Source organism: Mustela erminea, chromosome 1 (genome assembly GCF_009829155.1).
Source record: "Mustela erminea isolate mMusErm1 chromosome 1, mMusErm1.Pri, whole genome shotgun sequence".
Taxonomy (NCBI): domain Eukaryota; kingdom Metazoa; phylum Chordata; class Mammalia; order Carnivora; family Mustelidae; genus Mustela; species Mustela erminea.
Window position 1 is genome coordinate 125,012,383 of NC_045614.1, and position 21,723 is coordinate 125,034,105.

At 42.6% G+C, this 21,723-nt stretch overlaps 1 protein-coding gene across 5 annotated transcripts in view; it reads right to left on the reverse strand.

Annotated features, from left to right (window-relative positions):
- TMEM212 (transmembrane protein 212) overlaps window positions 1-21,723 on the reverse strand; it is a 44,423-nt gene extending 22,700 nt beyond the window's left edge. The window contains exons 1-6 of one of the 5 annotated variants that reach the window (XR_004285287.1): window positions 21,532-21,723; window positions 12,550-12,609; window positions 11,251-11,574; window positions 2,163-2,232; window positions 1,857-2,006; window positions 855-1,183 (exon numbers count right to left, since the gene is read on the reverse strand). Coding sequence is in view for 4 of the 5 variants with exons in the window: in XM_032341331.1 (XP_032197222.1) it covers window positions 1,866-2,006; window positions 2,163-2,234; window positions 11,257-11,574; window positions 12,550-12,609; window positions 21,532-21,690 (750 nt within the window). In the remaining variant the exon portion in view is untranslated. Of the gene's footprint in view, window positions 1-854; window positions 2,007-2,162; window positions 2,235-9,873; window positions 10,812-11,250; window positions 11,575-12,549; window positions 12,610-21,531 lie in introns of those variants that run through there. The other 4 variants (XM_032341331.1, XM_032341328.1, XM_032341325.1 and 1 more) reach the window with 4 other exon arrangements.

Sequence of the window (21,723 nt, forward strand, 5' to 3'; positions counted from 1 at the left end):
TTTCCAGTTCATACAAGTTTCTGGGTGATGCTGATGCTCCTGGCATGGGGATCCCATGTGAGAACCATTGTGCTATATTATTAAGAGCCTCAGGCGTGAAGATTTAGAGACATGTGAGAACATATGAGATAGAGGGACGCCCGGGTGGCTCAGGCAGTTAGGCAGAGGACTCTGGCTTTCAGCTCAGGTCACCATCTCAGGGTTGTGAGTTCCAGTCCCATGTGGGGTTCTGGGCTCAGCGGGAAGTCGGCTTGGGGATTCTCTCTTCCTTTGCCCCTCCTCCCTTGTGCCCTTTTTCTCTCTCAAAAATAAATAAATAAATAAATCTAAAAAAAAAAAAAGAATATATGGCAATGAGAATATAAGAAGCAAATCTCTGGACAGTTTAAGAAACACCTCTTATGTTTTGTTTTTTTTCTTTAAGATTTTATTTTTGAGTGATCTCTATACCCAATGTAGGGCTTGAACTCACAAGGCTGAGATCAAGAGTGACACGCCCTACCCAATGAGCCAGCTGGGCACCCCAGCTTTACCTTTAGAGCCACAAAACAGCTGAATGAGGTTGCCTCTTGGGAATGGTTCAGCTGTCAGGGACATTTAGATCTTGGGACTTTCAATGAGAAGTTGGCCCAGAGGACAGCTAAGGTCCCTTCTAACTATTAAACTGTCATGAGTGCCATAGACAAGCTACAGAGAGGCCAGAAGGGAGGGTCATTCTCTCCCCCGTCCCCCGCAGGAGGCCCTTCTCATTATGGCTACACTTCCACGTTTTAATTGTATTTGAGGATCTACAGTTGCCTTGGTAATGGCAATGAAGAAATGGTGAGAAAAATGGTTCCTTAGTTTAGGTAATATAGACTGACAGTTTATTGAAACACCACACAGGGACGAAAGGAACTTAAAGAAAACATTCATTCATTGTGAATTTATATTTCAGATTCTAAAATTTTATGACAATGATGATAAAATTTCCATTTAAAAAATCATAGCAGGTAAATCAGAAAAAATGGTGTTAACAATCTAAAAAGGCTACAATGTACAATTATTTCAATTTTTATTTCATAAGAACATAGAGAAAAAGGTTGAAGAAAAAATTATTTTGAAAATATTTCAAAATAATGGCCACAAATATAACAAATTTAAGAGGAATGCTGCTTAAAATTTATTGTCCATTCTTTTGACCCTAGGAAGAAGAAAAATTAGTGTTTATTTCTACAATTTATCAACGAAAATAGAGTGTCACTTTTGACATTTAATTTAGTCTTTTTTATGTCACAGGAGCCCAATGAAGGATGATTCAAGTATCAGCACCATGGTACCACTTAAGGATTTAAGAGGAATCACCAGAGAGAACAATATTGGTGATATTGGTGGAGGGGGTGGCAGAAAGATATAAAAAAGAAATAGATGTGTAATAAAATATCTGGCATAAGCATAAAACAATTCAGAAGAACTATTGCTTTTGTGGGCAGGGACTGTCTAAGGAAGTGAGGGCTCTCTCCGTTGACTATCTTTTTTGGTCATTTGCTATTTGTTTTGTCTAGTTTGGGTTGGTTTGAAGCTTTTGGAAAATTAACAGAAGATTAGAGGGAACTTTCTAAAATCTTCGAAAGAGAACTAAGAATTTTAATTTGATTAGAAGTAAGGGGAAGAAAACAAGCATTTCTTGAGCAGCTATCAAGTGCCCAACCCGTGTAAGGTTCTTAAAAGTCATTACGCCATTTCATTTGGCAACATGTGAGGTATGTGTGGTCTCGCCGGCACAAAGAGGTTCAATATTGATTTGTTCAAGGCTACTCAGATGGTAGGTGATGGAGGAAACAATTAAACCTCAAAGTGTCTGACTTCAAACGTACCATGGCATATCAGGTTCTCCATGTGTCATAAATAATGTCGAATGCAGTGCTTCCTCGATAAGGTACCATTCCTCGGTATGGAAATTCAAATCGACTTTTTCTGTTTCTCTTCCTGGAAATTCTTGGATTCCATGACCACAGTAAATTCCCCTGCGATGTGTGGATTGTTTTTAAATTTACAATATTCCTGACATAGGTATTTAGTTAAGATTTTAGCTATGGCTAGGAAGTGACTTCTAGTACTGCAGCCTACCACTCTGCTACTCTTTTGACCCCCACACTCCCAGTCCCACCTTTTCTGCTCACCTTTGTCAGTCCAGATTCTTGGAGAGGAGTTGCACCCACATGGATATCACATGAAGGAGCTTGGCTGTATCTTGCGTGTTATGGGGAGCCACAGAAGGATGTAATAAGATAATATTTATTACTTATACTATTAGCATAAGATAATATTTATGACTTATACTATTACTATTACTCCACAGGGAAGTAATAAGAACAGATTTGAACTTGGGAGAGCTGATTCTAAAGCCTGTGCGGAGGATACTTCTTAAGAAAGACGAGATTGGAAGCAAAGATATCTGAGTAAGAGAAGACAGAGGGCTGAACCAGGACCAGCCTGGTCAGTACAGAGAAAGGGGGACACGGTGAATAAATATTTAAGAGGTGCAGTTGCCAGGATGTGGTGATCAACTGAGGTATGAGGAGTCACGGATGACTTTAGGTCTTAGGCTTGTCCTGAGTGTCATGAGTGCTGGCAACTGAGCTGGAGATACAGGAAGACGAGCAGGTGGTGGGGACAAAGAGATGATTAGCTCCGTTATAAACATCGTGAGTTTGATGTGTGTGTGGGGGACACCCAGGAAAGTGCCCAGAAAATAGTCCGATATAGAGCTCAATAGAGCAGGAGAAGGGACTGGGCTACAAATATGGATGTGTGAGGTATCAGCCCAAAGATGATAACTGAGGCCACCAGCCTTAAAGAAGTAAGCAGAGAAAAGGAGCCTTTGGGTAGACTGAGGAGGAAAAACTTTGGAGAAGGAAGAAAACCAAAGCCAGTGATGTGTGGAAGTCAAAGAGGAGAGGATTTCATGAAGAAAGCAATCAATAGTTTCAAAGGCGGTGGAGAGGTCAAGGAAAACGCAGATTGAAAAAACTCCATTGGGCTTGGCTATGTACAGGTTTTCATTGGCAATCTTTGCCATGAGCGCATGAGTAGAAGAAAAGAAGAGGTAAGTTGTTAAATATGGCCTAGATTGAAATGGTCTTATGGCCCATGCTCTTCAGCACTAGGTTTATTATGAACTCAAAGCAATGTGTTGTTTGTAACTGATACGTGACTAACTAAAGCCAGAGAGTGTCCTGTGGCAAGCAAGCCTCAGAACCTCATTTGCTAGAATCCCAGGCAGAAATACTCTTGATGTCTTCTATTAGGTTCTTAAAATGGCTTTTTATAAATGATAAGATGTGAAACTGAATTAATCCTAAGTGACAAGAGTAGGACTCACACATAAAATCCAATCACTCTGTCTTGTCTCTCACGGTCAAGAAAGCCCTCTACATCTCTCTGGGCTCCTTCCTCATCCCACATGCTAACTGGTATAAGTCCTGTTGATTCTACCTTCTAAATATCTCTCTAATCTATCACCTCTTCTCCATGCCCATTAGCACTATCTAATTCAAATTTCGTTATTCCTCATCTGGGCTCTTGGTCCTCCTGCCCTAGGGGACATTTTCCTTCAGTTCCTGTAAGTCAGTGGAGATGAGACTATGCCTTATTCACACTTCTGTCTCTACCTTTAGCCTTTAGCACAATATCTGGCACATAATATATGCTCAGTAAATGTTGAGAGGCACGTATAAACAATGAATGTTATATATAGGGCTTTGGAGCCATATTCCTCAACACATGAGAAGAGAAAAGTCAGATATTAGTGAACCCAAGATATTCCTCTTCTCAAATAGGCTCTAATTACCAGCCAGTGCCAAGTAATTCTACTGCTTTAAGTAGCAGCTTTCTTTTTAATCCATGACTCTAGTTTAGTCATATGAAATCAGAGAAAAAATAAACATTTGGAACAATATTTTTTGCAAATCAACTGGAGTTTAAAGTTCCTTACTCATTTAGAAATACAATGGTAAGTTCTGCAACAACACAGATGGACCTAGAGGGTATAATGTTAAGGAAAATAGGCTAATCAGAGAATGACAAATATCATTCAATGTCATTCATATGTTGGATTTAAGAAACAGAAGAAATAAAAAAAAAGAGACACCCGAAAAAAACAGAGAGCAACACCCTTAAGCAGAGAACAAACTGGTGGCTGCCAGAGGGGAGGCGGTGGGGGGATGGGGAAAATAGATAGAGGGGATCAAGAGTAACAAAGAGTACACTTCCTTGCTGAACACTGAGAAATATATGGATTGTTGAATCATTATATCATACCCTAAAATTAATATAACATTGTGTATTAATTATACTTGAATAATTAAAAAAGAAAGACAGCCAACAAGACAATTCTGGTTGGTTTGATCTGAGATTGAATTTTTTTTTTTTTAAGATAATGGTGCAAGCCAGGAAGGGCAGAAGGAGAAGGAGAGAGGGACTCTAAAGCAGGTTCCATGCTCAGTGCAGAGACCTTCATGGGCTTGATCTCACAACCCTGAGATCATGACGTAAGCCCAAATCAAGAGTGGGAGTCACCCAGGTGCCCCAACAGATTGACTAGTGAGCAAAGAAAGTTGTTTTTCTAAAGCAATTAAAGTGATCTGTGTATCTGTAACAGTTCTCCTACCTGTCTCACTTGAGTAATATTGTTAGCATATATTACTTCTTGAGCTAACAGAGTAAAGGCAGTGTGATGTACCCCAGCGACACATCAGCATGGTTTGGGACAAGAAAAGAGCCACTCCTTGCTACCAACAATCCTCCCTTCTGAATGTTAATCTTCTCCAATGGAATAAAGTTTTATTTGAAAATTGTAGACAGAGAGGCTCCTGGGTGGTTCAGTTGGATAAGTGTCTGACTTGGACTCAGGTCACGATCTCAGGGTCCTGGGATAGAGCCCCATGTTGGGTTACCTGCTCAGCATGGAGTTTGCTTCTCCTCACCCTCTGCCCTCCCCACCGTTTGTGCTCTTTCTCAGATAAGTAAAATCTGAATGAAAGAAAGAAAGAGAGAGAGAAAGAGAGAAAAAGAAAGAGGAAGGAAGGAAGGGAGGAAGGAAGGTAGGAAGGAAGGAAGGAAGGAAGGAAGGAAATCACAGACTGAAACAGAGCTGGAAAGTTCTTTGGATGTGCATGACCAAGCCCGGCTGTCTTAAAGATGAAGAAGTTCAAGTCCACAACTACTGATGTGTCTTGTCCTTGTGCCTTGTCCACAGTCCCTGGCTTATAGGGCTAGTCTGGGAGAGAAGTGACATCGTGTCATTCCTTACTCCTCATGGCCTTCATTGTGTTTTATCTTAGTTACTTTTTCTGTGTCTCTCTCTTTCCTGGGGGAATGAAATGGGTAACACCCAGTAACAACCCCTGGGTACTTATTTTCCTGGATACTTAATACAGTGCAAAATGTCCAACCAACATTGTTACTTTGCTAAATGGTTTCCTGTTCACATCTTAGCACCATTACGGCCATTCTGAACTATTCACTAGGTATTAATTCAGTTTTCTTTGTTGAAACCGAATTTATATGATTATAGAGGATGGAGTCTTCTGATTTCTCCTCAAGTTTCTGCCCTTTTATAAAACCAAAACTTCTTCTGTGTGTGTTTTTTTTTAAAGATTTTATTTATTTATTTGAGAGAGAGAGAGAGCACACAGAGGAGAGTGTGAGGGAGAAGCAGACTCCTCGCTGAGCAGAGAACCTGATGTGGGGCTCGATCCCAGGACCCTGAGATCACAACCTGAGCCGAAGGTAGATACTTAACTGATTGAGTCTCCCAGAGGCCCCATAATAATACCATTTTAGATTAAAAGTAGGGAGCGGGGGAAAAAACCCAGTAGAATATTTTGTATTAAAAGATTAAACTGACTGAATGTCAAAAGGAAAACATGATGTTCACAATGATTATAAAGTAAAAACTGAGAAAAAAGTTGTCTAGTTACCTCCTTATTTATTGCTTCTGCTTTGACAAAATATCGAGCTAATTTTAATACATCACAATCGACAACTTTGGTCTCATTTCCTCTCTTCGTAAGTCGCTTTTACCCTTGGTGCCGTCTCGCTGATTAAACGAAATGAAAATACCCTGGAAGAAAAATAGCTTCCATTTCTATACGTGAGTTAATTTTTGTCTGTGAGAAACATAAGAAAGACTGCCCACAAAATGCATGCCTACAGGGGCACTTGGGTGGCTCAGTGGGTTAAAGCCTCTGCCTTCAGCTCAGGTCATGATCCCAGGGTCCTGGGATGGAGCCCCAAGTTGGGCTCTCTGCTCAGCAGGGAGCCTTGTTCCACCTCTCCCTCTACCTGTCTCTCTGCCTACTTGTGATCTCTGCCATCAAATAAATGAATAAAATCTTAAAAAAAAAAGCATGCCTACACAAAGCCACTTCGAGTCTGTAAAGCTGAAGAAACACTGTCTAAGACCCTTTGACACAGGGAGCGAATCCTGACTCCACCTGACCGACTCAACGTCATCATCTGTGAAACGGGGCTGATGCGATTTGTGGGGTTGTGAGGAAGGAAGGAGGAGGGAAAGCACCTGACAAGTAGTAACTGTCCCATAAATAGCACCTCCACTTACTGTGCTCCTACGCGGGCTCACGTCCCCACCATTATTATTCCAGATGACATAGTGAGATAGAGGGAACACTAATGTCCAGAATTGCAATTATTTTTCTAGATTCTGATTTTTCTGTTGACCATGTTGAGGAGACACAGAAAAGGACTTGTGAGGAAGAAATGCAGTGAATTCTGACTATTATGTGGCCCTCCCTGAGGCTGACTTGACTCTCCCAGACGGGATTTAGTTCCCAGAAGCACCAGAGTGAACTTGCTAAAGCCCAACATGAGGTTTCAGGCCCTTAGGGTGAGAGTCGAAGATGAATTTGTTTCAAAACGCATTTCTGTTGCTAATGATACAGGGTACGTCCGCTAGAAGATTTGGAGTTGGTGTATTTCTGCAAATTTGTCTTTTGCTTGGAAGAAGAGGCTCCTCCTCCGTTGGTAAATATTCTGTCCTCATGTTTTTGAACTCTTTAAAGAGTTTACCTACATCTTTTATGGGAAGTAAATATTTCTCAATTCATTGAAAATAAAAAAGAAAGAAAACCACTGTATCACATGATAAGGGGGAAAATATTTTCTTTCCTCTTTCATTAAAAAAAAAAAAAAGGCAAAACCCCAAACATAACAATGAATAATGAAAGGAAAACAGACAGAGCCGTTCCATTCCGTGGGGGAGGGGCAGAGTAGCTGCCGGGCACAGCTGCCGCGCGTCTGGTGTCCCAATTCTTTCCTTTCCCATCCCTTTATTACTTACTGGACCAAGAATGTAGACAATTTGGGCTATGGTTGTTTTGCGTTTTGGTTTCTCGACTTAATTCTATGGAGTGCTCTTTGCCCCCTGCCCTGAGTCCTCAGCCGAGAAGGTCACCTCAGTGTGCTGCAGGGAGCTACACAAGGGGGGCTCGCGTTCCTTTTCCAGTTCCACCTCTTCCCGTGAGGCCCTGGAAACTTGGAAGGGCTTGCGGTCTTAGCTGGGGCTGCTGTCACTGACTACCATAGACTGGGTGGCTTAAACAACAATTTCTCACAGTTCTAGAGTCTGGAAGGCCAAGATCGAGGTGTCAGCAGATTCAGCGACTGGTCAGAACCCTCTTCCTATTTGGCAGATGGCCACCTTCTTGCTGTCTCCTTACCTAGGCGGGAGAAAGAACTCTGGCCTCCTCACCTTCTGATAAGGGCATCCCTGAAAGCTAATCCCATCATGGGAGCTCTACGCTCCTGACCTCACTAAATCTAATTATCTCCCAAAGGCCCTACCTCCTAATACCATCACAGTGGGTGTTTGGGAGTTTCATAAAGACACAAACATTCAGTCTGTAGTGCTAGTATAATGCTTTTATCAAAATCATCACACCCTTTATGCCTCTTTCAAGCATTTCTCACTGTGGTTTTTGTTGGGTATCAAATGACTACACGCTCACACACCAATACTGTGTGACCTTCAATGAGATACTATTGACTGTTAGTGTTTCCTTCCCAAATCCATACGTGAAAGCCCTAATCCCCACTGGGATGGTCTTTGGAGGTAAGTTATTTGGGAAGTAATTAATTTAAATGCGGTCTTGACTAGGAGACTCCCATGATGGGATTAGTGCCCTTATAAGATGGAGACAGAGATCTTCTCTGACCAGGAGCAGGCACAGGAAGGGTCGTGTGAGCCACACAGTGAGTTGACTTCCACAAGCCAGTAAGAGAGGCCTCCACAAAGACCAGCCATCTTGGTACCTTGACCCTGGGCTTCCAGCCTCCAGCACAGAGAGAAATAAACCTGTTGGCGAAGCTATCGCGTCTATGGTATTTTGTTATAATAGCTTGAGCTGACGGGGATGCAATTCAATTCTCCTAAACTGAAAAGGCACAGAGAGCAGAGAAATAATGAAAGGTGATTCCTAAGGGAGTGCTTGGTTTGTTTCTGAACTTACAGAAGAATTCCTAGAAAAGAATATTATCCATCATAATATTGACTATTATAGATATGAAAAAAAATTTGTTCTATAAAACAGTACAGTTATAATTTCCTCCAAATCTTCCATCAAACTATCACTTTTTCCTTTTTTACAAATGTGCATAGCTCTCGAGTTTCCTGATAGGCGATGGGCATTAGGGAGGGCACTTGAAGTAACAAGCGTGGGACGTTGTTTGCAACTGATGAATCACTGAATCTGTCTCTGAAGCTAACCATACAATCTATGTGAATTAAATTGAATTTAAATAAAACATTTAAAAATAAATAAAAAGTAAAAGTGTTGCTTATCTCTTTCAGCATGAACTTAACAATATATCTACATGGAGGCTCATTAAAGGTAGAATCACCATGTGGAATTCTATATCCTAACAAGTGACCTGCCGTTTCTTCTAAGAAAGGTGTGTGTTTTCTAGAAATTGCACCTCATATAGCTGAGATTTCTACATGGTAACATAGTAACAAAGGTTTGTGGGTTTTTTTTAAGATTTTATTTATTTATTTTGAGAGAGAGAGAGTGAGCGCAAGTCGGGGGAGGGGCAGAGGCAGAGGAGGAGAGAGAGAATCTCAAGCAGACTCCATGTTGAGCACAGAGCCTGACGTGGTGCTCTCTCCTACAACCATGAGATCATGAACTGAGCTGAAATCAAGAGTCAGATAACCTACTGAGCCACCACGGTGTCCCACATGGTAACAAAGGCTTGTGCAAGCTGCACATGCTCCTTCTGTGCTCAGGGGCAATGGTGTATTTATTAATACAGAAACTCCTATCCCATTGTGTCAGCCACTCATCCTTGCTAATGAAACATGATCTGCTACCATTATGGATTACGTGGTGTCAGGTCATCCAAAAGTGCTCACCAAAGATTTGCTGTTTATTAAATTTATTGAGAACTCTTACCCAAACTAGTGCTGCATTTTACACAGAGGGGAAAACGGAAATTCTGTCCAGAAGTTACACTAAGAGAATCCTGCGCTAGGAAGAGAATTTTCACCAGGATCTCCTGGGGCATGTGTTAAAAATGCATATTCCCTGATTTCAAGCCCAACATTTCTGCCCTAAGAGTGTGCCAGGACTCAGGGCGCCTGGTCTGTCTTCAGTTTAGGTCAGGCATCTGTTATTGGGCATCTGCCTTCGGTTCAGGTCGTGATCCTGGGGTCTTGGGATCGAGCCCCACATCGGGCTCTCTGCTTGACAGGAAGCCTACTTCTCCTTCTCCCACTCCCCCTGCTTGTGTTCCCTCTCTCGCTGTGTCTATCTCTGTCAAATAAATAAACAAAAAATAAATAAAATCTTAAAAAAAAAAAAAAGAATGGGACAGGACAGAAGCCAGAAATATGGTTTAACAAGATCCATGGGCGATTCTGATGTCATTGATCCACTTTGAGAAATATATTGTAGTTGTATTGTGTCCTGTCCCTAGTTTAGAAATCACACACCAAGAACCTACTCTGAGCAAGGTGGGTGAAGGCGATATTCTGAAGTTGGAGAACTTTGCTCTGTTTTCAATTAATTTTTTCTCTTTCCAGGCACTTTAGATGGCCTCACTATTGGGTTTCCATGAGGCTGACTTACCAAGCTCTAAGGATATTGTTTTCATTCTTTTCTCTCTGCTCTCTAGCCAACGTTAAACCTCAGGTGTCATGTCCAAGATGGCAGCCAATTGTCTGATTAGCTATGCATGCCAAGGGGTTATAGGTAACCAGTGCTTTAATGTATGATTCTCCTGGGTTTATGTTCATTTTAACAAAGGGCTTTAAGAAGTTGGGATGGTCCCTACCAGGGAGAAATCTCTACATTCTAAACTCCTAGATGCAACGGCAGTATAGCAGGGGAGGTAATTTTTGTCTGCTAGCCTCAATTCTCAGTAGGCCTCCTTGTAAAATCAACTCTGTTCCTAGGAATGTACAGGATTTCCTTTGCAGACTTATGTAGAAGTTGAAGAGGACAAGACTGACCACAAAAAGTATAGAGAGTGCCAAGTTCTTGTCTTCCAACTTTGCTGATTTGTGTTGATAGGATCAAACTGGGGAAAAAATTGGCTAACATAACCCAAATTCACCTGGCCTTAATATAATACTAACTTGAATCATAAAGCCAGTAGAAGAGTTTGTTGTGGGAAATATCTCTTTCCCGGAGGAGGCTGTTCAACTCGTAATGGAGTGACCCAGTATCAGACATAGGAATTTGAAATCAGAAATCTCGCCCAGTGGTTCTGTTCTAACACTCCTGGAGGCCGGATCCACACATCTTGGTGATCTAGCAGAGGAGGGAGGGTACAAGGTGAGTGACAAGGGGGCCTAGGATAAATCTGTCCTATTATGAGAAATAGCTCTGAGTTTTAAATCTGGCCCTACTGCTCATTAGCTGTGTGACCTTGGGGAAGTTACATAAACTCTTAGCCTCAGTCTACTATCTGTAAAATGGGAAGGACATTGATAGTAAACATTCAGTTCATATTTCTATTGCTATCATATTATCAATATTATTCTTAGCCATCCAGGGAAAAAGTAAGAAAGCTAAATTTGATGTTGGTATAGATCAGCCTCTCTGCTGGGGCAGAAGTAGAAAGGGTGAGAAAATTTTGGTTATACGAGATACAATGATAAATAAGAGAGGCAGATTAAGAACTAATATGGCAGACTTTCCATTTTAGCATTCAGGACTAAGAATGGGTTCTCCCTTTCTGGAAACTTACGTGTAAGTGTGTCTCCCAGATCAGTCCTGCAGAAAGCTTGATGAACACTGTCAAGGACACACAGAACATGGCAAAGCTCAGGCACAGGTCGAAGGCTTGAAGGGTCAGGTGGTACTCTTCATAGTGCAGCGGGTCCACACAAGCTGATGGGAAGCTTGCATACGGAAAAGGAAAGGCAACTGCATAACCAAGGTAATCAGTCCCTGCTATCCCTGAAAACGAGTAGAAGCAATATGGGCCAAGGAGAGCAGATTCCAAGGCTACAGCAAAATGAAGTGGACATCCCATCATGCTCAGAATCACAAAGGTGAAACTAGCTTGCCACTGAAAATAAAGCAAAAACAAAGCGTTACTTTGGGAACTGAATTCTTCAAAAGCTTTTCGGCAATATGAAGAAGGAAGATGTCAGGGATGAATCTCTTTTATTGGGAAGCTAAGGAGAAATGAATTACAACGTTCCCTTTTAGGTCTTTTGTTCGCCTTTTGAATCTACACTATGGAAGAATGACATATCAGCCAATTGGGCCAAAAATGAAATGAATTCCATTCAACAAACGTGTTTATTTTGCTTGTATCATGTGTTGACAGCCAGTCTGGGGTGGGAAAAACAAACAGGAGTACACAGGATCCTTGCCTTATCCTAGCACCTTGCTAATCAGGGAGGGCATGGTCCATGATTCAGCGGCACTGACAACCCCTGAATTTGTTAGAAATGTAGATTCTCACACCTCACCGGGATCTACTGAATCAGACTTTGCATTTTAACCAGATTCCCCAGTGATTCACACGTATATTCAAGTTTGAGCCACGGGAAGATCTATGATCAGATCAGGTAGTCTCTTTATACTATGGGATTACTTGGCTCCATACTATTGAAGTGCAAGATATCATGGACTTTTCATCCTTTTTTAGGGGGAGAAGGAACAGAGACGTTGGAAGGACATCCCAAACTGAGGAGGTGAGCCTTAAAAAAAAAATGCTTAAAAACAGAGGAACCCTACGGGTCCATTTATTCAAAATGAAATTCAGGAGCATTAACATCAGTGGTGTCCTTTCCAAATCAGAACACTTAAATATTTACAGTAGTCACAGGAACTTGTAGAAAATGTTTGGAGAAGAAATCAGATAAAAATTATCCATGTAACACCCAGTTTACTCCTGGAACCCATTATAGTAAGGCATCAATTAGACAGAATTCGATGATAATTGGAAATCACGTTCTCCATGTTCCATCCTGAACTGGTAGAGATTTGACCTTGAAACCTATTCAATCATCCTCCTTGGTGTCTGTATATTTACCAGGTATCTCTTGGTCCACTCTTTGTGAGCCAACAGCAGAAGCATACCAGTTGTGAGGGCCTGTGAAAAGAAAATGGAAGAATAACACCCATGATAGAATGTACCTCTGGAAAGAGTTCAATCCGTCTCACAGTTTGACAACTTTATTATGAACTAGAAAGAACAGCAAATGGCTAAATGGATTTATGGCTCTGATCTGCTCCTCATCGGGGATGACAATGAGGCAAGGAAGCCATCAGTGTCATAAAGACATGATTCATACAAGCTCATTTCTTGATTTTCTGTGTTGTCTTTGCCATCGCAATTATAATCTTTACTACCGTTAGGTGTCACAGGCGTAAAAGCCTCACTTTATAACCCTCGCCATATGTTTTCATTTGATTCATTGTCTATCGTTCATCTTTCTCACAAATTGTTAAAATTACAAATGGGAGGAACCAGAGAGGAAATGTCACAGAGCCCTGAAAACCCACCCAGCAATGGCATTATTTCTTCTTGTCTGCTTTTCTTTTCTTTCGAGATTCTGCAGCCTCAGCCTGCTGGTGGGATGCAAGTATGTGATTCCTGGTTCTCAAGTAACGAAGTTATAATTAGAGCAAATGCATGGTGAGACCTTAATCCTTCTGGGTACAGTGGTGTCCACAAGACATTGGTTTTTGTTGTTGTTGCTGTTGTTTTAGTCTCCTTTGAGGGGAAAAAGACCCAAAGTGCAGAATGAAAATAGTTAAAGGAGGGAATGGTGTCACCGGAATTGAGCAATATAAAATGGAAAAAAAAAAATTCTGGGCTCATCTCTGATTCAGCTCTGGGTCTGATGAAGACCTTTGTGCTCCCTGAGCTTGGAAACCGCTTATTTCTGACCCATAAATCATTTGTTCCTGGTCGAGGAATGCTTTGAGGTTGAAAGAAAACCAGGAAGAGATGTGTCTGAAACGAGATGTAGAATGAGGGCAGGACTAAGACGAGTTACAAATTAGGCTTTTGGCAGAGAAATAAATATGACTGTATGTATAGTATCAACCAATTTGAGCGGAAAAATCCTTTTGTACCAAAATGGTTTTGAGGTATGTTGCTTTCGTAGCTTCTGTGTCCACTCGGTATTTTTTGTGGTGGTGGTGATGGTTGGTTGTTGATTGTTTTTTTGTTTTGTTTTGTTTGCTTTTCATTTTCCTGACACATTTTATTTTGAATGTCTGACTTCGAGAATGGGGGGTGGGGTGGGAGAAGCACACACGCGTCCGCTCACACGAAACTTCTCGTGTGGCTACGGCTGAAATTCCGGACGTGGCATCGCCCACCCATAAAACTCCCGTGGATAAAAACAGAAGCATCTGTAGGCAAAGGAGGTTGGCTTGATTCTGCAAAAGGAAAGTTTCCAAGGGACCCTGCGGAGGTTGAGCTTGCATCAGAAGCAGACAAAACGGGAGCATTAGAAGGAGCCCCTGAGCTGGGCTGCTGAGCCTGGGGCAGGTCTCTGCTCCGGGAGGCAACGCGCTCTCACCCACACATCACTCCTTGGGAGAGAGCAGCCCTGGACCCAGCAGGAGAAGAGCGAAGGACACACTCCCGCGCTGGGGTAACTCCCAGTCCATAGCTGGCATGGCTAGGTGCCTCGATTCCAGGTTGCCTTAGCTACTTTGGCGTGAACCGTCGCTTTCCTTTCAAAAGTTGAAAAATGCGGCGGGATGGCAGTGGCCTGTTATTTCTGTCATCGCTGCCAGCTTGAGTTTTGCTTTGTTTACACAAAACTTTGAAAAGATCTTTCACGGAGGAGGCTGGTGTATGAATGCCATTCAGTAACCTGTGAAATCCACCCTGTGGACGGTGGTGGCTCAGGAGCCAGCACACCCATCTTTCCTAGTGCGCAGCCCCCCCACCCCACACACCGTGAGCCAGAGGGCAAGGTGTCCCCTGAGTCACAGCCTCCCTTTTCTTGCTTTCTTTTCCTCTTTTCTTCTCTCTCTCTCTCTCTCTTTTTTTTTTTTTTTAAGACTTATTTATTGAGCACCTGGGTGGCTTAGCGCTTAAGCATCTGCCTTCGGCTCAGGTCATAATCCCAGGGTCCTGGGATAGAGCCCCGCATCCAGCCCCGGGCTCTGCTGGAAGCCTGTTTCTCCCTCTCCCACTCCCCCCACTTACGTTCCCTCTCTTGCTGTGTCTTTCTCTGTCAAATAAATAAAATAAAATCTTGAGAATAAAAGATTTATGTATTTATTTGAGAAAGAGGGAGAGTGCCCAAGCACACATACATGTGAGCGGGCGTGGGCAGTGGGCAGAGGGGACGTGTCTCCATCAGACCCCCCTGCTGAGCGTGGAGCCCCGGATGCTGGGCTCCATGTCCCCACCCTGAGATGGGGACCTGAGCTAGAACCAAGAGTGTGACACAACTGTCTAAGCCACCCAGTCACCCTCTTTTTTTTTTTTTTTTTAACCTTATACTTAGGAAGAGGGAAAAGAAGGTAAAAGGAAGAGTTTTGAGGGTATGGAAGAGAAGTCAAGTGGGAAAAGGAAATTCGAGAGGTAGTGTCTGAGAGGCAAGTGCTGGGTCCAGCGGGGCAGTCAGGTTTCAGGAAGGACCAGGAGGAGGTGCTTGGGGAGTATGAGCCTGGCCAGAAGGCCCGGGCCTGCACTCTCCACCCTTAGCTCTTTCTGAGAGGCTAGCTCCACAGGGCAGTTCCTGGGACTAGACTTGGGTTTTGTAAGAGGAGCTGCCAACACTGTACTTGCACGCTAATCGTTAGCCCTCCCACGGAATCTTTAAATTGCCCACGTAAAGGACGCAGTTCCCAGAAGCGGATGAATTGAAGGAAGTGGGGAGCAGTCACAGTGGAAATAGAAACTTTCAGGGGAATCATTTTAATAGGCGCTAATTTATTCACTTACAAACATCTATTGTGGGTCTACGGCGAACAAGGGATGCGATAGGCACTCTGCCGACAGCATCATAACAGTTAACGTTTATGGAGCGCTTACTGTATGCCAAGCATGACACTAAACACTTTCCATGTGTTAACTCATTTAATCCTTATAATGATGGGGATCTCCTACTTTTTAAGTGAGCCACAGAGAGGCAAGTCAGGTGAGCAAGCTCACCAAGTAACAATGATAGGCACAGGGGTTCCAGCTTTCATTGGAATTTACAGTCCAGATGTGAACGTGATGAGAAGAACGTCCACCTATTGAGGCAAGAAAGAGTGGGTGCCTTCTGTGTGAGAAGAGCCCAGTGATAAGATACCACTGCCGGGGGGAAAGGTTGCAGATGAAAGCATTACCCGCCATGGGGGGAAACAGGAGTCGAAGCAGGTTTGAAGGATGGATGTGATTTCAGCGGAGGTGCCAAGGGGAAGGACAGCCTGAGTAACAGGTGCAAAGGTGGGAACACAGCAGGCAGGCTTGGTGGACAGTGAGGCAGGCTCCCCGATGCAGGACAAAGCTGGTTCTGGGCACAAAACCAGTAGAAAATCAGGCTTGAAAGCCATGTGGGGCCAGGTTGAAAAGGGCCTGGAAATTCAGGCTGACATATCTGAACTTTGTTTGGACAATGAAACAACACTGAAGGTTCTTGAAGAAGGAGTCGAACTGATGCAGTAGAGATTTAGAAAGCCTATGGTCACGTGCATGTTGGGTCCGGATGCAGGGAGGCCTAGGTGTCTCTGTAGGAACTTGGTCTTCAGACTTGGAATGAATTTTTTTCTTTGCTATTATATTTTCAAGACTTCACCTTTTTAAAGTAATCTCTACACCCAACATGGGGCTCAAACCCACAACCCTGAGATTAAGAGTCACACACTCCACTCACTGAGCCAGCCAGGCACCCCCTGACCCAAACTTTTTTTTTAAACCTCTATTCATAGCAAGAAATATATTTTGCATCATGCCCAAGCCATAAATATATTATGTATGATGCACTCTGGTTCTATTCTATTCTATTCTATTCTATCCTATCCATGTTTTATAAATGCTGCTAGCTACCCAATAGATTGATTTTGGAACTCATTAATGAATGGGTTCCCACAGTTTGGCTATTGAAGTTATCTAGGTGTAAAACCTGGGTGGGGTGGGAAGTGATAAGGAGTGGAGTGGGAAGTGGAGCACAGTGAGAATGAGAGGAAAGCATGCATAAAAATATGCTTCACAGGAAGAATAAAAGTTAGCTGGCAATGGACTGGATGCCATGGGGCTGAGGGTAGGTTGGTTTAGGGCACTGTTGCCCAGAGCACAGTCCTAGGACCAGCAGCGTCGGCATCCTTTGGAAACTTCGGAGATAGGCAGAGTCTCTGGCCCCCCGCCCAGATTTACTGAACCAGAGGATACATTTTAACCAGATCCCCAGAGTGATTCATATGGACATTACAGTTTGAGAAGGACTAGTTAAACTGGAGGGGAAGATTGAACTGGAAGTCACTCTAGGATTTGAAATTGGGTTCAGAGCCTGGAAAGTCAGGAGAAGAAATCATTGCTTATGGTGGTGAGATGATTTTGGGGGGACAAGCTGAGCTTAAAGAAGCCTAAGACATCTAGGGGTGCCTGGGTGGCTCCGTTAAGTGCCTGCCTTTGGCTCAGGTCATGATCTCGGGATCCTGGGATTGAGCCCCGTGTCACGCTCCCTACTCAGCAGGGAGTCTACTTCTCCCTCTTCCTCTGCCCCCCACCTCTCTCTCTCAGGTAAATAAATTAAAATGTTTAAAAATAATAATTAAAAAAAAAAAAGAAGTTTAGGCTACCCAAGTGAAAAACTGGCCATGAGGTGTCTGACAATCACAAAATTGTTGAAGCTGTAAGAAGCTTGAGTGATGGTGAAATCAAGTCCGTCCTCTGACAGAGGAAGACACTGGGGCCCTTCTCCTAAGTTCCCGTCTCCAGGCAGGATTCTGGGTGCAGCACAGCTGCCTGCCACTAAGTCACTGGAGCTGCCAAGTCACGTTTTCCAGGATTCAAGTAGAGCTCAGTCCTTAAGGCTGTGTCTCCTGGCTCCATACTTGCTAGCAGCAGATGACTTTAAATCACCTAGCTCAGAAATTATAGGAAATCTGCTTATCATGTGGCTGTCAGAGGAGAGCTTGGAAAGTCTGAGGACCAATATTTATGAAGAATTTAGAAAGTCTGGAATGAAAGCATTGAACAAATACAAAATTCTGTAACATTTGTAAAAATCTATCTTTTGTAAGCCTCGAAAGAGATAAGGAGTCTCTTACAATTTGTCTTTCCACCAGAGGAAGATTCACTCTGCAGGCAAGTAGGAAGTGACTGGTAGGGGCGCCTGGGTGGCTCAGCTGGTTAAGCGTCCAAGTCTTGATTTTCGGCTCAAGTCGTGATCTCAGGGCTGTAAGGTGGAGCCCCACATTGGCCTTGAGCTCAGCGGGGAGTCTGCTTGGGATTCTCTCTCTCACCCCTCTGCCCTGCCCTCCACGTCCTCTCTCTCTCTCTCTCCCTCTCGCAAACAAATAGATCTTTAAAAACAGAACAAGCAAACAAACAAAAGTGACCAGTAAAGAAGGTTGTGGAATGAGTCAGAGATCTTTGAAGTTGACCCTGATCAGATGGAGCTGTGACTTGCTAGGAAACTCACTAGGAAAAGAAAAAAACCACATTGTTCCAAGCTTAGACATCATTAAAAGAGTGAACATTCTTACTGTTTTCCTTCTCAAGAGGTTTTTTTCCCCCTGCTTTAGTATAATACTAGCTTGACTTTTCATCTTTGCAACCTAATCAGAGTTCAGTGGTGTGAGAAATTTTGTACAAGGGCATGGGACCCATTGACTTACTCAACCCTATTTACTGAACAGTATTTATCGAACACCTAGTCTGTGACTCACTCTGTTCCAAGTGCTGCAGGTATAGCAGAAAACAAAAAGAAAAAAAAATCCTCACCCTTGTATAATATATGCTTTTTAGGGGGGAGGTATAAACAAACAATAAATAAGTATACTATATAGTATATTAGCTGGCAATAAGGGCCATGGGGAAAAGAATAGAACAGGGAATGAGAAATCGGGGATGCCAGGTGTGGGGGAGGTTTACAATTTTAAATCGGGTAATGAGGGTCATGAAGGAAGGCATCAAGGAGAAAGTGACATGACTTCAAAGAATTAAAGGAAGTTAAGGAACAAGCCATGTGTGGGAACAGGCTTCAGGCAGAGAACAGACAATGCAAAGGTCCTCAGGCAAATAACATACATTGGAATGTTTGAACACAACAAGTTGCACGTGTGATGGGTAAATGGTGGGAGATGAGGTCCCGGAAGGTAACAAGATGGGGAACTTGGCTGCTCCTCGGGGAATAGAATGGGAAAATGAGCGGATGGCAAGAGGTTAGGAAGGAAGGGTTTGAACAGAAATTGGGCCCTATGGGATTCAGGGTGGGTGGCCCCCAAATAGGAGACTTTAGCATGTTGATTATTTTGAATTAAAGTTTTTTAGGAAACAACAGATGCAAGAAGAACACTGACTCTCCTCTGTCCCCCTGAAAGCAGGAAATGAATTCCCCAGGTGAAGGGGTGCCCTCCCTGCACTGGAGGGTAGAAGTTTTCCTCCATCACAGCACAAACAAGAGGCACGGTATCAACTAGCATGTGTGTAGAACTTTAAAATTGGCAAAGCCCTTTATTTTACAAGTTTTGTTCAAATTTGGTCATTCTCACTGAACAACTCAGGGCGGATAGTGTCACACAGACTCTCTTTACCTGCAAAATTCCTCATGTTCTAGGTAAAAGCAATGAAGAACTAGCTGCGTGAGGGTCCTGCTCTTGGCCATATACCAAGAATGTCAGAGTCAGGACCTGAACGTAGGCCCCATCTCCCCAGTCTTACTTTTTGGATTCCAACTCCCCATACCTCAATCTCAAAATCAAATAGCTATCTATGATCTGTGTCCTGGACACAGATCTTGTCATTTCTCTGGGTCTAACCGATAAAACAGATAGTGGTGTAGAACAAGCCTATATTCAATAATTTTTTCTCCTAATCAAATCTCAGTCTCTATTGAATGTTCTATGATAGACAGCAGGGACAGACATAGAATTTAGAAAAAGGGACACAGAGTTGTACTCTAATTGTGGTTTTGTTTAACTTTGGGTCAGTTCTGAAGTCAGAGTTAAAAAAAATTAATAGAACAGAAAAATATCTGACTTCATTTCACACAGAAGGCTAAATATTGTTTTGTGAAACTTTTTGCTATAAAGATTTAGTTACATGTATTTATCAAAACCTATCTATTTACCTAGAGAGAATTATAGAGATGTATTTATGTACATTCTAGGTCCTGATGTAAAAGGTTTTCCTTACTCTGGGTCATCAATGGAAAGTATGGCAGGTGCTTGGATAAATGTAACTGTCATCTTTGCATTCCAGTAGATTCTTTTTTTTTTTTTTTTTAAAGATTTTAGCTAATTATTTGACAGAGACTCAGGGAGAGAGGGAACAGAAGCAGGGGGAGTGGGAGAGGAAGAAGTAGGCTTCCTGCAGAGCAGGGAGCCCTATGCAGGACTTGATCCCAGGACCCTGGGATCATGACCTGAGCCTAAGGCAGACACTTAATGACTGAGCCACCTAGGCATCCCTCCAGTAGATGTTTAATAAATATTTCTTTGAATGAATGTATGGCTTCAGGCAGGGCATGGGGAAAAGAGCAGATGGGGAAGACTGGGGAGGTAGATGTAAAAGAATGTATTAAGAAAGAAAAAAAAAACAACACCACCATCCCACGCTTTCCTCGTTCATTTCCACACTCCCACCATTCTGCTTTCTCCATCTACTCACCATTCTTGAACCCCACTAGATGGAATTTTTAAAAAACTGAGACCTTTTGTTTGTTTCTTTTACCATTGCAACTCAAGCATGCAGTAGGCTGTCAATACATATTTATTTAATAAATAGATAAAAATGATATGTTCTAAGGTCTTACTTTTAGGTGATATCAAAGTTAAAGTTGGATTTTTTTTCTTTTTTTAAGACTTAAAAGGTTGCCTTTCTTAAGAATGGTTACATTTAGGGGCACCTGGGTGACTTAGTCGGTTAACCTTCTACCTTTGGCTCAGGTCATGACCTCAGTGTCCTGGGATCGAGCCCCACCTAGGACTCCCTGCTTGGCGGGGAGCCTGCTTCTCCCTATGTCTCTGACAGCTGTTCCCCCTGCTTGCGCTCTGTGTGTCAAATAAATAAATAAAATCTTAAAAAAAAAAAAAAAAGAATGGCTACATTTTAGTAGAAAACTAAAGATCAAAGGTTCTAAAGTTGAAATTCTCTAGTCTCTGATGGTGAATGTCAGGCATCACAAGAAACAATGAGAGAAGGATTTGTGGCAAGGCTCTGTAACTCCTCTTAAACCATACCACCATGGAAGACATCTATTCACAAGGCTAGATGTGTTCATTTCTTTGACCCAGAGAGCTGGGGTACCAGAACAACCCTTCACTGGTGCAGTCATTGTACTTGTACTTGGCCCATGTACCCTTTCCTAATGAACTGCGACGTTGGAGAGGTACCTCACCCAACCTCTTGAATGACTTTCAGTTCAAACAGTTGCTCACAAGGACAACTGTGGGAAAACTAAGATTTGGGGCCTGCAAATCGTGGATCAGGTCCACACACCTCACTGTTTCTAGGGAAAGCATTAGTCTGAAAATTATTTTCTTTGTTCTCCATTTTTACATGTTTTTATGGTTCACATTTTTTTCTAAATTCAAGTTTTACTGGAGAGATTTCAGTTTCTCAGAATACCAAGGTGAGAAGATTAAAATAACTTTTAAGAATTTCTTGAACAGCATTTCATTATAGTACACGTGATGGTATATATGATAAAATGATATCAAGAAAGATTCTACATTTGAGAGGCAACAAATGGAAATCAACGTTCTACGGTAAATTCCAATTTTCTGTTGATTTTGGACTTCTCCGTATTGTTGGAAACCATGTTATTCTTTTTCTTCTTTCCCTCCCTTCTTTCTTCCTTCTCCCAATATATGTAATAAAATATTTTCCTACCAAAGCTCCATTCCAGATGGGGCAAGCAATCCAGACACTCCATCCCGTGAACCAAAGCTTGTAAGAAAAGACAGGGAAGAAAGCGATAACTCCAGAGACTACACTGAGAGCCCCCAGGGAAATGAGAATTCGCCCAGCAGCCTGGTGTAGGCTCTGCATTTTCCTCTGTGACTTGGTCCTCGATCTCAAAGA